This window comes from Amphibalanus amphitrite, unplaced genomic scaffold, assembly GCF_019059575.1.
Source record: "Amphibalanus amphitrite isolate SeventyFive unplaced genomic scaffold, NRLGWU_Aamphi_draft 000080F_arrow, whole genome shotgun sequence".
In the NCBI taxonomy this organism is placed as follows: Eukaryota; Metazoa; Arthropoda; class Thecostraca; order Balanomorpha; family Balanidae; genus Amphibalanus; species Amphibalanus amphitrite.
The window spans coordinates 676,111-690,548 of NW_024881576.1; the positions used below are offsets into that span (position 1 = coordinate 676,111).

At 52.2% G+C, this 14,438-nt stretch overlaps 1 protein-coding gene across 1 annotated transcript in view; it reads right to left on the reverse strand.

Moving 5' to 3' along the window:
- LOC122379544 (peripheral-type benzodiazepine receptor-associated protein 1-like) overlaps positions 1 to 14,438 on the reverse strand; it is a 144,710-nt gene that overhangs the window by 43,398 nt on the left and 86,874 nt on the right. Inside the window, exons 4-7 of the mRNA XM_043361826.1 lie at positions 4,270 to 4,389; positions 3,328 to 3,480; positions 2,513 to 3,022; positions 2,129 to 2,227 (exon numbers count right to left, since the gene is read on the reverse strand). Of these exons, the coding sequence (XP_043217761.1) occupies positions 2,129 to 2,227; positions 2,513 to 3,022; positions 3,328 to 3,480; positions 4,270 to 4,389 (882 nt within the window). The remainder of the gene's footprint in view (positions 1 to 2,128; positions 2,228 to 2,512; positions 3,023 to 3,327; positions 3,481 to 4,269; positions 4,390 to 14,438) is intronic.

Genomic DNA, 14,438 nt, shown 5'->3' on the forward strand with positions numbered 1-14,438 from the left:
AGCGGCCGGAACTCACCCGGAGCTAACACACCGAACAGTGGGCGGCCCGCAGGGAAAATAGATCTTGACTGGAGTCCATCGTTTAGCCTGTGTTTCGGCGGCACACTCACTGTTGATTAGCGCACTCTCCATTGCTACGACAGCCTTCTCATAAAACTGGCCATTCTTCTGGAGCAACAATCCTCCTCCTCCGCAGTCGGCCGCGGCGCTCGTAAGCCCTCTGATCGTCGGTAGTTTCGTCACCGCATGGGGCCGCGTCGGTTACTCAATTTCTCACTGCCCGCCTCCGCGCGGCTATCGGCTTCCACATTTCCACCGCCCACAGCCGTCGACGACGTCTGCCGCCCACGGCCGCTGTGTCCGGGCGCTGGCGGTGGCGGCGGTCTCTCAGGCCTCCGTGGGTGTCGCCCAGCCCGGTGAAGAGCCAGTGTCGCTATCGGTCCGTCGATGGGGGTATCACGGCCCGGCTGACCCCGTTTCGCCCGGTCGCGGGAGACACGATAGCGCGTCGAGGGCATATCGACCGATGGAGCGTTGGGTTCGTTCGAGTCGCCAGTAATGTGACATACACGCATAGAAGGAAAGACTACTGGGCACTGACACACTCACCCACACACTATCACACACACACACACAGACACACACACATACATACGGCCTCGACACGTCGTATGGGCGGCTGTTCGGCGGCGCTCGTGCACCTGACCCTACCTGCTGCAGTTGATGGGGACGGCGGTGACGGTGGCGGCAGCGGCGGACGGTGGGGTGCGCGGCGCGCGCGCGACACGGACACCGTCTCTAGCGCCGTCGGCCGGTGGGCTGACGTCGCGCGCTACACCGAGGACCACCGTCGGCCGGCTCGGATCGACACTGCCGCCGCCCGACGCCGCCGCGGCACCAGCAAAATCAATAGGCACCGCGGCCGGCGGCGGCGCGTGCGCGGCCACCAGCGGCGCGCCGGCGCCCCGACCAGTGCGTATCGACGGCGCCGCGGCCAGCATGAATGGCACGGCGATTAACCCTGTGCGTCCGGCCGATAGCCATCGTGGATACTGAGCCGGCCGGCTGGGGCGTGTCTGCTGGCCGGCCGGGCTGGGTCTGAGGGCGGCCGGCCGGCTGAGTAGCCGGGGACGGGGCGGCAGAGCTGGAGAGGGGCGGAGCGGTGAGAGGGGGCCCGGGAGCCTCCAGGGAGCACCAGCTGATCTGTGCCACTGGGGCGCAATAAATACCTCACGAATGACTGAGCCCGAATTAGGTCAGAGGGACATGGAAATCGATTAAACTTGGCCCCATCTGCCGGCATTAACACACGCCCAGTTGATACTATCCGACAGCATTCGTCCCGGCCGCCAAGGAAAGGAGTGTAATGACCTGAGAGTAGAGATATTCAGCACGAAAAAAATCGAGCGCCATGCTCATAAGAATTACAGCGTCTAAATGATAAAACAGGAGCTGGTTTGCATCCGGCCAATGTGACCATTGCATTGAGGACAGGATTCGCCATGCGTACTGCCGCCCGATCATGGAGCGAACTCGGACGTAATTGCTCCGGTAATTAACTCGGTAAGATGGGCAGAAATCGATACAGAGCGCGAAGATAGGCCACAACTGGCCACCCGCAGTGATTTAAGTAGAATGAAATTACACTAGCGCTGCTGATTCCCTGCACCTGGGTCCCATGATTTACGGAGATAAATGGCAGCTAGCCGCAAGGCCGAGTTTCAACTACCTAGTGACTGAACGGTAAGCCCTCGTGGAGCAAGAGTCGGAAGACAGAATGAGGAAGAGCATCTTGGAAGAAAGGACACCGGGGAAAACTATGCACAGTGCAGGAGACATGACATGAGAGGAGGCGGGACACAGGAGCCTGAGCACAGGAGACAGGAGACAGACGGGATATAGAGTCGTGCACGATCCAGGTTCATGGGTAAATTGATCGTTTCTGTCTCCATTAACCTGCTCATGACCTTCCTGTTTAGTTGTTGACACTATCAGCCAGCCCAGTGTATCACTGCAGTGAAGTATTGTCATTATTGCTGAGCACCGAACAGCGACATTAGGACAGGGAACAGGGAATAGGAAATTAGAATAGGGAACTCGGTCACCATTCCTAGTTCGAGACACTCACCTCTGCCAGCGCGTTCATTTGCAGCTCCAGCTTGGCTTTTTCCCTCTGCAGCTGCGTGATAACGCTGACAAGCTCCTTCTTTCCTTTTTCCTTTAATATCTGTGAAATAGTAGCGTTATTAGTAGACTGATATTCTCGGGATGGTAATAAAATAATGATCCCTGTCTTCTCGGACAGGTTCGGATCTCACGTAAAAATTATAGGAGGGTAAATACTTTATATCGCTGGTATCACAACGATCTTTTAAGACTACACCCGATAACCATACGAAACTAAGAGGCGCTGAAAATATTTAAGCGTGTTTTGCTTGGGCCACCATTCTTATTACGCTTGAAGATTCACGTATGTAGCAGCGAAACGCAAGCCATTCAATCTTTGACGTACCTGCAGTTCATTCTTCTTTGAAAGTTTGTCGCTGATGATTTTCATGCGCTCCTTAAGCCGTTTGATCTCAGAGTCTCGCTCTTTGATCTGGCGCTGGTACTCGGACTCTCGCTCGCGCTGTTTGGCAGTGAGTGTGGTGCGCTGCTGCAGGCCGGGCCGCTCGCGCTGCGAGAGCCTCTCACTGCTGCTGCTCACACTACTGCCGTTTTGCTCACCGTTCAACGAGCGCTGCGGAGAGGCACTCACTGTCCGCACTGTCCGCTGTCCGGCACTCACTGTCCGCTGTCCGGCACTCGTTGTCCGCTGTCCGGCACTCACTGTCCGCTGCGGAGCACTCACTGTCCGCTGTGGCGCACTCACTGTCCGTTTTTGCACGGTAGTCGTCTTCTGCTGCAGACTGGGCGCCATTCTCTGCTGGATCTCGGGTGGCACGGCCCGCGTCTGCGGCAGCTGCCGAACGATCCGCGTCCGAGACCGCTCCTGCTGCTGCTGCGAAACCTCCCGCGACTTCTGTACACAGGGTACACAGGGAGAGCAGTGTGAGAGCGAGTGAAGCTGAGCTTAGCGTGCCGCATGAGATGAGCTAGGTGAACTGATTTTACAGACCGACGCGACTTAGCACAGACGTTAGAGTGTTTAGTTTTAAATCATCACGAACGAATGAATGCCAAGTACAGCACATAAGTTATTCACTGCCGCAAGTATTTAATGCGACGAAAATCCAAGATATGAATTCGTGTAGGTGACAAATCAAAGCAGTGTGCATAATTATCTGCTGTAAGTGGTAGGCACTAGCGACAAGTTTTCTCCGTTACCTTCTCCAGAGTTTTGACTTTCTCCTCCAGTTTGCGCGTCATGTTTGTGAGTTCCTGGTTCTTCTTTTTGAGCAGCTGTGTCTCTCGCAGTCTCTCGGCGGCCTTCACGCGGATCGCCAGCGGTTTCTCCAGCTCGGCATCCATGGCGGTCTTCTGCAAACGGAACAACAAACAGACGTGACGGTCTTCTGCCAGCGGCGCAGTGAACGTCAGCGTGGCGATACGCATGGCAACACACATGACAAGTCAAACACTGAAGAAAGTGGTCGTGTGAAATGAACGCGCGCAGAGTTGTGAAGAGAGAGGCAAGTCAGTCACACAATGCACCGAGAACGTGCATGTCAAACGCGTGTAAAATGCGCATTACATAAATTAACAAAAATAACCTTGGAAAGATGATGGGAAAGAAAACTAGTCAAATGAAAACTCACACTTTTCAAGGATAGACGATGCAATGGTATTATGGTTTTTAGTAATGCATCTCGGAACTACGTCAAGGGTTACCACTCTGGTTCTGCAAATCCATTAAGCTTCAAATGGCTTCATAAGAACTCAAGAAGATCAAAATTTACGAAGCTAAGCTTAACATTTGTAACAGAATTCTGAACAGGGTGATCCGTTTCGGGACGCTCCGTTATCGGCCGGGAGGTACCGCCTTTCACAGCGGAGAGTGTGGGAGTGAGCTGAGCCATTTGTCAACGCCATCCTACAACCGGTCAGCATTTGTATCGATCACAGCTCCGTTTAACTGCACAGCCACGGTGGAAACGAGCACCCTTAGAAAACGGAAGGAGCAATCACTCAGCTGAGTTAGAGAGGCAAGCCGATTGGCAAGCAAAATCAAAATTATCAAATAATTGTTCAAGCCCAAGAAAAATATTAACTTTGAATTCAAAGAAGAGGTCAAAACGAGGTCAGCGATTAGTAGGTTTTCGAGCTTACCAGGCCATTGTTGTCTAGTTTGAGGTTTTTACATTGTATCTGCAGCTTCTTGACCTGGGTGTCAAGCTGAGATGATCGTCGCAGGAGCTCCCTCTCACGATCAGTGACTCGAGAGCTTTTCTGTGAACAAGCAATACAGGAAGGTTACAAGAATGTTGATGGATAACATGACGGTCTTCACAAAACATTGCAAGAAACAGCCTGATAGTTTAGGACCACACATATCTTGGCAGACACAGTCTCGCAGTCTTGCAGTCTCACTGAATGCGCATCGCCGCCCCAGGCCGTCCTCGACGTAGACCTTTCCGTTCCCCTCCCACCCACTCCATCGCGGCATCTGCCGTCTGCCGGTCCGCGAGCGTCACTCAATCACATCCAACCGGTGGGAACAGCGACGAAAAAACGCCCCCGTTCCGATTCATTAGTGTGACTGACGGCCGAGTGGCGGTGTCCGATGGCTTCCGCTGAAGCAGAGACGTCACTAGTCCGGGGTTATTCGTGTATCATTTTGTGAGCGCTTTTGGTTTTTGTATCTTGTTCCTGTCCTCCATTAGAAAGTGATATTGAAAAAATGATGTAATGACAAATCGTTCAGTAATCAGTATATAGTAAGTGAAAACATATCCTCACGCTCTGCAATGAAATTGCAATTATTTCTCTAGAGATTCTCGATTTCCCACGATGAGGTCGGGGTAAGGTAAGGGGCGTCCCAGGAGAAGAGAGGGAGGTGTCGTCAGAGGGAGTGACATAAGTGGCTTCGTCAGTCCCCGATTTACCCCAGAGGCAAGTCAGCTTTTCTGTTAGACGTTCGCTCTGGTGTCATGACAACCGCAGCAATTCATAATCTCCATGACCGACCCCGACTCCGTTTCTACCCAAGTCTCAACTACACGACTCGTCGCTATAGTTACCGCCACAACAAAGCAGAAAACCCTCCAGACGTATTCTCAGCTAGGTAGGTTTGAACGTTTTCAAATGATACCAATTACGAGTAAAAACTATAACATTTACGTTGATGGAACCGGAAACGCATGCGTTTGTGCTCCGCTGGGAACAAAAAGACGAGCATTCCCCAAGAGTGGTCAATCAGATCACAAACCATGCCAAGACATTTGTACAGAGCGCCTCGTGAGGCTGTAATTTGGACTGGGACCGGCGCCTGGCCGGGTGGTGCCGGACCAGGCCCAATAGCCAGCTACCGATGATGGATGAGGGCGACCGCCGATACCACTGCCACGCCGCACCCTGCGGCCTGCGAGCGCCCCGGGCCGCGCATATCCGGCCCGCCACCTGCGCCCCTCGGGCCCACATCTGCTCCGCTTATAGCGGGACGGGTGAGAAACGTTTTGTTAATTGCTTTAAATGCTCGACAGTTGTTACTGCTTTCGGCATTTGTAACCGCACCGAATCCATCAGCGCGTGGTTCTTCCCGACAAATGGAAACGCGGTCTGGCGCTCGGTCTCAGAGCTATGCGGAACAGCATACCTTCAGGCGCTAACAACTAGTGCCATCTAGAGAGAGGGCGGTGAACTCGCAGCTAAGACGGCGACAGCTGGGGTCGATTATTATCTCGCTGGAAGCATTACGGATAACAGGGCCCGCTCAAATCCTGATGTACTTAGTCAATTGTTTCTCGTGTCCCTGTCTTTTTCATCACGTAACGTCCCACTACCCAGCATATGCAATAAGTAGCGTAGGTAATGCGGTCTTCGTAGGTACACATTTCCCGTCAATTTTATATGTATGTAATGGCAAAGTACATCACTGGCCCAAACTACAAGAAGTCCTCCTATGCATTTGTCGTGGTGGCCAACACAGTGTTGCCTATCTGGGAGATGGACTGGTCGGCGGTACACTGGGCGACACCAGCGCAGCTGTCATCTGACGTTGGTGACGAACCGCAACCGGCGGCCAGTGACAGCTGACGTCTGAGACCACAGTGCCGGCGACTGAAGACTGAATAGTGATAATGAAATTATAGCATTAGCAACCTCATTTCAAGCGACCAAGCCGATTTGATTTTTTTTTTTCTGGAAATGCTTCGCCAAAACATAACGAGCATATATAGAAAATGAATGTCGTTGGCATTATGGAAAACTGAAGAATCACGACTTGGTCTATTGTGTCTCGTACTAAATATGTAAGACGTGGAAAAACCTCAACTACCTACTGATTTACGCTATCTCACGGAAATCACCTTGCATTGGAGTTATCATATCAAAGTTGACCACAAATTGCTTACTAAAGCTATTATTGTTCGTGGATCCGCACAGTATATAGCACCACTCTTAACCAGGCAACCAATTCACATTATTTCTGGTAATACTTCCTCATAACATTATAAGCATGTCTCGGAAGTTCCTGTGTATAAGACGTAGGTATGTGCAGCCTGATTCACGTGTGGCTGTGATTGAATAACGTTAGAGATGGTCACATCTAAAGCGCAATGGCCACTGGAAGGAATAAATGATATATTGCCAGCGGATGTGGCGCATTAGACCGGCCACGAAATGCGCCGTGGGCGGTCGTGCACCGGAATTCGGACAGCTCCAACCGCGGTCCCAGTCGCCAAGGCCGTGCCCGCTGCGAGGAAAAATGTATCACCAGCCAGCTCAGACTAAAAACATTGTTTCGGAGAGCAGCCCTCCAGCATACAGCCGAGTTCTTTCCGTTAGCCGGTTCCGGCTCCATTTGTAAACATCTCTCAGATAAATTGTCCGTCTGCGGGCGGCCAGACCGCGGTTTTGCCTCCTCCGCCGTCAGTGCAGAAGCCAGGCTGGGTGGCGCTGGGAGCTAGTAATCACCGACACTCGAACGCATTGGCTGGCGCGCACTTCGCCAGAGACCGAGCTGATATATCGCAGCTAAGCTTCATTCAACTTCGGTTACCCGAATCAGCGGCCGGTCAGCTGACGCAACTGGCTTAGGGTGATCTCGGTACGAGTTTGCCACCAAAAAGTTTCTGAAGATTGAACTTCGCTCGTAAGTGGGTACTCCTAATCTATACAGCTATTTAGATTAGAAGCTAACTAAACGTGATCAAAAATAGCATTGTTACCTACTGATTTTATTCGATGCTTGGTTGTTTGGTCGTTCCTTCGGTCCTGTCCACGTCTGCACTGCATATTTCATCCCCGCCCAGTCACGCTCAATGCTCTCTTTCGTCCCCCTTCCTCTCTCTGTCTACATCACGTCAGTCACCGTCTCCGTCTCCGTCTCCGTCACCGTCACCGTCACCGTCACCGTCACCGTCACCGTCACCGTCACCGTCACCGTCACCGTCACCGTCACCGTCTCCGTCTCCGTCTCCGTCTCCGTCTCCGTCTCCGTCTCCGTCTCCGTCTCTGTCTCTGTCTCTGTCTCTGTCTCTGTCTCTGTCTCTGTCTCTGTCTCTGTCTCTGTCTCTGTCTCTGTCTCTGTCTCTGTCTCTGTCTCTGTCTCTGTCTCTGTCTCCGTCTCCGTCTTCGTCTCCGTCACATCTCCGTACCATCTCCGTAACATCTCCGTACCGTCTCCGTCTCCGTCTCCGTTCCCATTCCGTCTCCGTCTCCGTTCCCATTCCGTCTCCGTCTCCGTCCCCGTCTCCGTCTCCGTTCCGTCTCTGTTCCGTCTCCGTTCCGTCTCCGTTCCCATTCCGTCTCCGTCTCTGTCTCTGTCTCCGTCTCCGTCTCCGTCTCTGTCTCCGTCTCCGTTCCGTCTCCGTTCCGTCTCCGTTCCGTCTCCGTTCCGTCTCCGTTCCGTCTCCGTTCCGTCTCCGTTCCGTCTCCGTACCGTCTCCGTCTCCGTCTCTGTCTCTGTCTCTGTCTCCGTCTCCGTCTCCGTCTCTGTCTCCGTTCCGGCTCCGTCTCCGTCTCCGTCTCCGTCTCCGTCTCAGATCTGTATCCGTCTCCGTCTCAGATCTGTCTCCGTTCCGTCTCCGTCCCATCTCCGTACCGTCTCCGTTCCGTCTCCGTACCGTCTCAGTCCCGTCTCCGTACCGTCTCCGTCTCCGTCTCTGTCTCTGTCTCTGTCTCCGTCTCCGTTCCGTCTCCGTTCCGTCTCCGTTCCGTCTCCGTTCCGTCTCCGTTCCGTCTCTGTTCCGTCTCCGTTCCGTCTCCGTCGTCGGCGGGGCGCCGGCCGCGGACGGGTCTCTCAGACCGTTTGCGTGATATCATCCCTGACGGGCGGCGGCAGGCCGTCTCCGCCGCTAATGACATACGTCGCTCATCAGCCGGGCCGCCATCTGAGCCAGCGCGCCGCTCCGCCCGGCCTGCGCGTGCCGCCGGACTCACGGGCCCGACGGGCGGCGGCACCGACAGGCGGCTGTGGTCCGCGGCGCGCGGCGGGGCCGGCCGCCGCCGCCGCCGCCGCGCTGGGAGCCGCCGCCGGCAGCGGCTCGGTTCCGGTCACTTCCGGCCGTAACAGGTGGCGGACGCCCGCGCCGGCCCCGAGACGGAGGCTGGACGCCGCCGGTGGGAGGCGGTCGCAGCGGCGGCTCGGTGGGATCAATCGGTCCCACCAGGCCGGCTGTCAGTGAGCGGTGCTGCCTGGAGAGGACTGGCGGCCTGCGGGGCCGGCCGGCCCGCCCGCCGCGGCACGCTGCCAGCTGGCCGCGGCTGCTACGACACCGGGCGGCGCCGACGGCCGGCGGCCAGCAGCCTCCAGAGCAGCAGTGGAAACACAGCAGCCATATCTCAGAGCAGCGCCCACAGCCGACACATACCAGAGCAGCAGCGACAGGAAACCGGCCGGGGCCGGGAGCAGCACCCACAGCCGCCATCTCAAACAGCAACAGCTCTGAGACGGCTAGTGCAAAGTCAAACTCAAGGAGCAGTCAAACCACAGGACAGCCCCCACTCAGTTTTCAGAGAGGCAGTACAGGACGGCAAGACAGCAGAAATTCGAGAAATTCGAGAAGCCAGTTGGCAGCTCCCCAAAGCAACATCATATAACAGCAGCCAGCCGGCTCCTTAACTAAACCGGCGATCTACAGCACCCAGCTAAATAAATAAAATATACGACACCGGTGCCTTTAACATTAACCAATATATACTTATCAAATCAATGGTTGCTATTTCAAATAACTAAAGCCAACCCAATTGGTGATTTTTTTCGAAAACAGATTATAGCATTCAATAAAAACTGGGTCAAAGATACCTTCCAAAGTGGGGAAATCAAGACACGGCTCCAGCCTTTCAAGTTTCGGGTCATAACAGCCCATCATCATCGGACCATGTGATCACCAGTTTATCAAGTGACCGTCCATTCATAGCCGGGCGTTCACCGGTGCAGATTGAGCGGTCATCAGTGAGACTGGACCGTTTTCACCACATCAGCGTCTGCGATCAGCGCGGTGCTCGTCATCACGGTCCGAATGTGTGTCAGCGGCGCTGTGACGGTCGGCACGGGTCGGACTCCCGGCGGCGTGCAGTGCCGGTCGGCACGGGTCGGACTCCCGGCGGCGTGCAGTGACGGTCGGCACGGGTCGGACTCCCGGCGGCGTGCAGTGCCGGTCGGCACGGGTCGGACTCCCGGCGGCGGAGCGCTGTGACGGTCGGCACGGGTCGGACTCCCGGCGGCGTGCAGTGCCGGTCGGCGGAGCGGCGCCGCCGGCGGAGCTGCACTGGTGGCGGACGGAGGCCGCCGCCGCCGTGTCATCGGCCCGAGCTGGCGGCCGCCCGAGTTCCCGAGACGGTCCGACGCACACGGCGCGCCCGCCGCCGCCGAGTCATGCCGCCGCAGAGCGCTGGACTGAGACGGCGCAGCATGAGCCGGGCAGGGCCGCAGCAGACGGCCGGGGCGCAACACGGCCCGAGCACCAGTGCAACAGGGAAATAAGGACGGATGGATGGATGGATAGAGTGCAATTCCACCGGCGGAAAGCAGCAGGGGTGCAACAAGGAGCAAACCGGGGAGCGGCGTGGACCGAGCAGGGACTCAGCACGGACGGGAGGTGGAGGCCACCAAAGGGCGACGGCCGCATCATCCCGCGAATGGTTCGTTCGTTTTAGTTTGTTGAGTTCGTTCTATCTGGCATAATCAGACACTATGTAGATTCACACCCAACCAACAGCTGAACAATTTCTGACAAATAAAGGCGGCCGAAAGTGGGACTGAGTCCGACAGCTGAAAGGACAAGTGAAAAGAAATGAACAAAAATCCTAATTGTGTGACATGGTGTTTCTAATGTCCGTTGGCAGACGACATCCAGCATCCACCGACTTATTTGCTTCTGAAGATAGCGATGATTGTTGTCGTTATAACCGTTCTACATAGAATCATGTTCGACAAACCATGCGCGTAATGCGAGATGCTGGTCTTCAGATGATAGATTACGACGCATTCGTCATTATCCCACAATTTGTCCGCCAGACCGCTACACTATAAAACGCACTTGACCACCAGAATGCCGCTGCTGGGAACTTCTCTTCGAGCCATTGTACTCGGAACCACACGTCGCGCATCGAACGGTGTTCCTCCGACTCCCGGACACAGGCTGTCAGAGTAACGCACCGCGCAGTTCAACGCAGGTCCAGCACCGCACTCTTCCTGTGATAACCACCGAATCACTGGCGGCGAGGGCACCGCTTTCCAGCGGTTATGGTCCCACTCGGTGTCCCGTCAGTCTCACGGATACTGTCACCTGTCCGGCTGGAAACCACCTAGATACGAGGGGGTATCGGGAAGTTCTGATCATCACATAGAAGATGTAGACCGATTTTGATGATTTTTGGTTGGTATTATATTTGGTTCTTAAGAACAATGTTCCCGCAAAGAGAATCCTGAGAAGTGGTTTTATCTTATGTAGGAGAGACTTAGAAGTAAAAAAGATGAGTATTGGGCCCATTGAGGACCGAACCGTCATCCAACTAATGCATTTGAAACGGTATCGCACTGAGAAAATACATCAAGAACGTGAAATCAGTTTATGGCGAGGAAAGCCCATCTCATGCACGTACCGAAAATGAAGAAATAATTTTCAACTTGGTTGCATGGCCCTTGCAGGGGAGTCAAGAAGTGAGTGGCTACCAGTGACTGACAAGGTGGTGACTGTGAAGGAAGTGGAGGACCTCATCCTTACATATCGTCGTGTGACCTTTCAGATGATTGTGCAACAGAAAGGTCTCAATGCTGGCAGTGCCTGAAAATATTATCAGCGAAGAACTACAGACGATAAAGGAGTCAGCTCGCTTAGAAGTTCGTGTGTCTACTTTGTTCAAGAGAAAAATGCGTCTTGGCCCTTCGAAATCAAAACTAGGCCTTTTTTAGGAAATTGAAGACATCTTCGATAATTTGATGACTTGCAACGAATGCTGGGTCTATGTGCATGATCCAGAGACAAAAAGATGATCAAGAAGTTTAAGCACGACACATCTGTCCTTCTTAAAATGCGAAGATGCAGAAGCCGATATGGAAGGTCAATGCTATCAGTGTTCTGGATCTGGCGTAGGATAGTCATTACCGACTGTCTTGATGATGGTCGGATAATGATAAGCAAGCACCACTGCACACTTTTGAAGAAGTTGCGAGATGGCCTCAAGCAGAATCGCCGCAAAAAAGCCCAATAAAGATGTTTTATCCGCACCGACAGCGCTCCCGCCCATTCGTCCTAAGCTGCGATTGAAGGAAGAACATGATGTGGACATTAAATCCTACCGCATCTAAGAAATTCACCTGACCGGGTATTAACTGACTCTTGATTGTTACGGGAGATGAAGAATCCACAGTATGGCCGATGATTTAAGGACAGAAATGACGTCATTGATGAGATGGAGCAGTGATTTACGGGACAGTGCGAAGGTCCTACAATGACCGCCTGAGGCAGCTCAAGAAACGATGCAATAAGTTTGCGGTCGTGTGTGGTGACTTGTAAAGGAGTAATGAACATCATGTGAAAAAATCAAATTTCTATCACATCTCATTCGTGGTGATGATCAGAACTTTTCGATACCCCCTCGTATCATTTGCCACCCGACGGTCCAGAATGACTATATGCTCCGATGAGGATGTGACGTCTGCCTCAAATGTGAAAGCCGTGCGACATGATAATTTCATGAGAAACCTTTTACACAAAAGTGATCGACAAGACTGACCAATTGAAATTTTCGTGATAGCATACAGGCAAGTTCATGATAAACAGAGAAACGGATAGCGAATTCCTGAGGCATACGTTCAACCATTACGTAACGACAATCAATGGTTTCATGCCCATGGCTTATGTTTTGATTGTTCTGATCAAAGGTAGTTGCATTTCACTTTTTCATGCAGGATGTTTTCGTAGCAGCTAAAAGATGGTTAGATCAAAGAATGACAGCCTTTTCTCTTTGCCTTCCATGTAAGAAACACGTTCAAATAGGTATTCACCCGCTCATCACACATCTCAGAAATCGTATGGCTGCAGTCCGCCTATGCGCGAGCGTGTCGTTTAACCGTTTTCGTTTTATCCATGATCCATCGATGATGACCATGAGTAATTCGACCCTTGATTGATTACCACGGATGACGCAATTTGTCCAATACAATACCGCACAATCCATACAAATATCCGCGTCCGTAAATCTATGTAATACGTATATGGGAAGGTGGGGTAAGACGGCCCAGCGGGGCAAGACGGACCACCAGCCCTCCCGGCTGAACCGCTGCTGTTATCTACTGCTTTATGCACTCACTACCTTTGTTTCCCTTCGTAACAATGGCCACCTTGAGCTCATGAGGCTAGGATGCATAGCTTTTGAGTTATTGAGAAAAGTGTTGTTTTTCGTCAAACCTATCTAATATAAGAAGTCTACGGGTGATTCAATTTCGGCGCCTTTATTGCATGATTAGTTTCTATTTTGCACTTTAGGGGAGAGCGGGGCCAGTTGAAACACGGGGTCAGATGAAACATGGTTTTATTTTCAACAATATGCAACATATGGCGTTGCCGACACCACTGCGCATCCGCACTCGACCACTTCCTTTGTCAACGGCGTTTGGGCGGCAAACGGACGGTAATTTTGATTTAACACTTGTTGTTGTGTTTTTGAGGGGCGTTTGGGAGGAATCGTTTTTATGAATATTTTGTGATATCTCATATACCTTTGTTTGCTGAAAGAAGAACTCCTGGCTCCGGAATAACACCTTATTTGGCCCTTCATTCAGCATGATGCCGTCCCTCCAGCTCGTTTGACATGTGCTTTACGGCGCGTGCGAGATGGCGGGAGCGGATGGGGTCAATTGAAACGCTTCTCTGAGGGTCAGTTGAAACAGGGCCACAGGCCGTTTCAATGGACCCCCGCGGTGACCTTTGCAATGGTTATTGTTCAGGGGCTGTAAACATTAAAGGAAATAGTCCACCTTTGAAAATGAGCTTTTAAACTGAAATAGTAGTTTAAGATTAATAGAGCTCAATTTTTTACCCCTTTTTCTCCAGCCTTTTGCTTGAAAGCACACTATAGCCTGAGATATTTCTCATTTTTCTCATCCGCCTATTTTACCATAGTCTATGTACTTTATGTCACCTATTATGAGGAACTTTGCACTTTTAGCTTTCCAACGACCTATTGAATGTAGCATTTGGAAAAGTAAACCGGACAAAATATCTCCTTAAGAAAGTGGCCTTAAAGAGGAAAACATCCCATTGTTAAGGATAGGTGCAATTGACCCCATGGGCTGGTTCAATTGACCCTCGCATCGGGGTCATTTGAAACGGGCGTAGAGCTGTTTTATAAGCATGCGTTTGGCAGCAAAATATGTTTGAAACATAATTTTACATATCTTAAAATAAAGCCAAAAGAGCATATTTTTTTTCGTGGCATTGTGCATTTTTCGATATGACAACTAGATCTCGCTGTGCATGTCAATATATAAAAAGTGGTTCAACTGGCCCCGCTCTCCCCTACGGTGAAAAACAAAGTTATAAACTTGGTAATAGTCACACTTTAGAACAGGCAAGGTTTCGCAATGTTGGGCTATTTGACATATACGTCATGATAATGACAGAATTTAGATTTGGGGCAAGACGGACCACTGTGGTCCGTCTTACCCTGCGGTGGTCCATTGTACCCATCATGTGGAAAATTCTTTTCTAAAGCATTGACACAAGTTTAAGTAAACCAATTCTTCAGGAAGGAGACGTCTTTGCACATGGACCATTGCAAATGCTCAGCTAGCATGCATTCATGCCAAACGACAATCAACACACATGTTC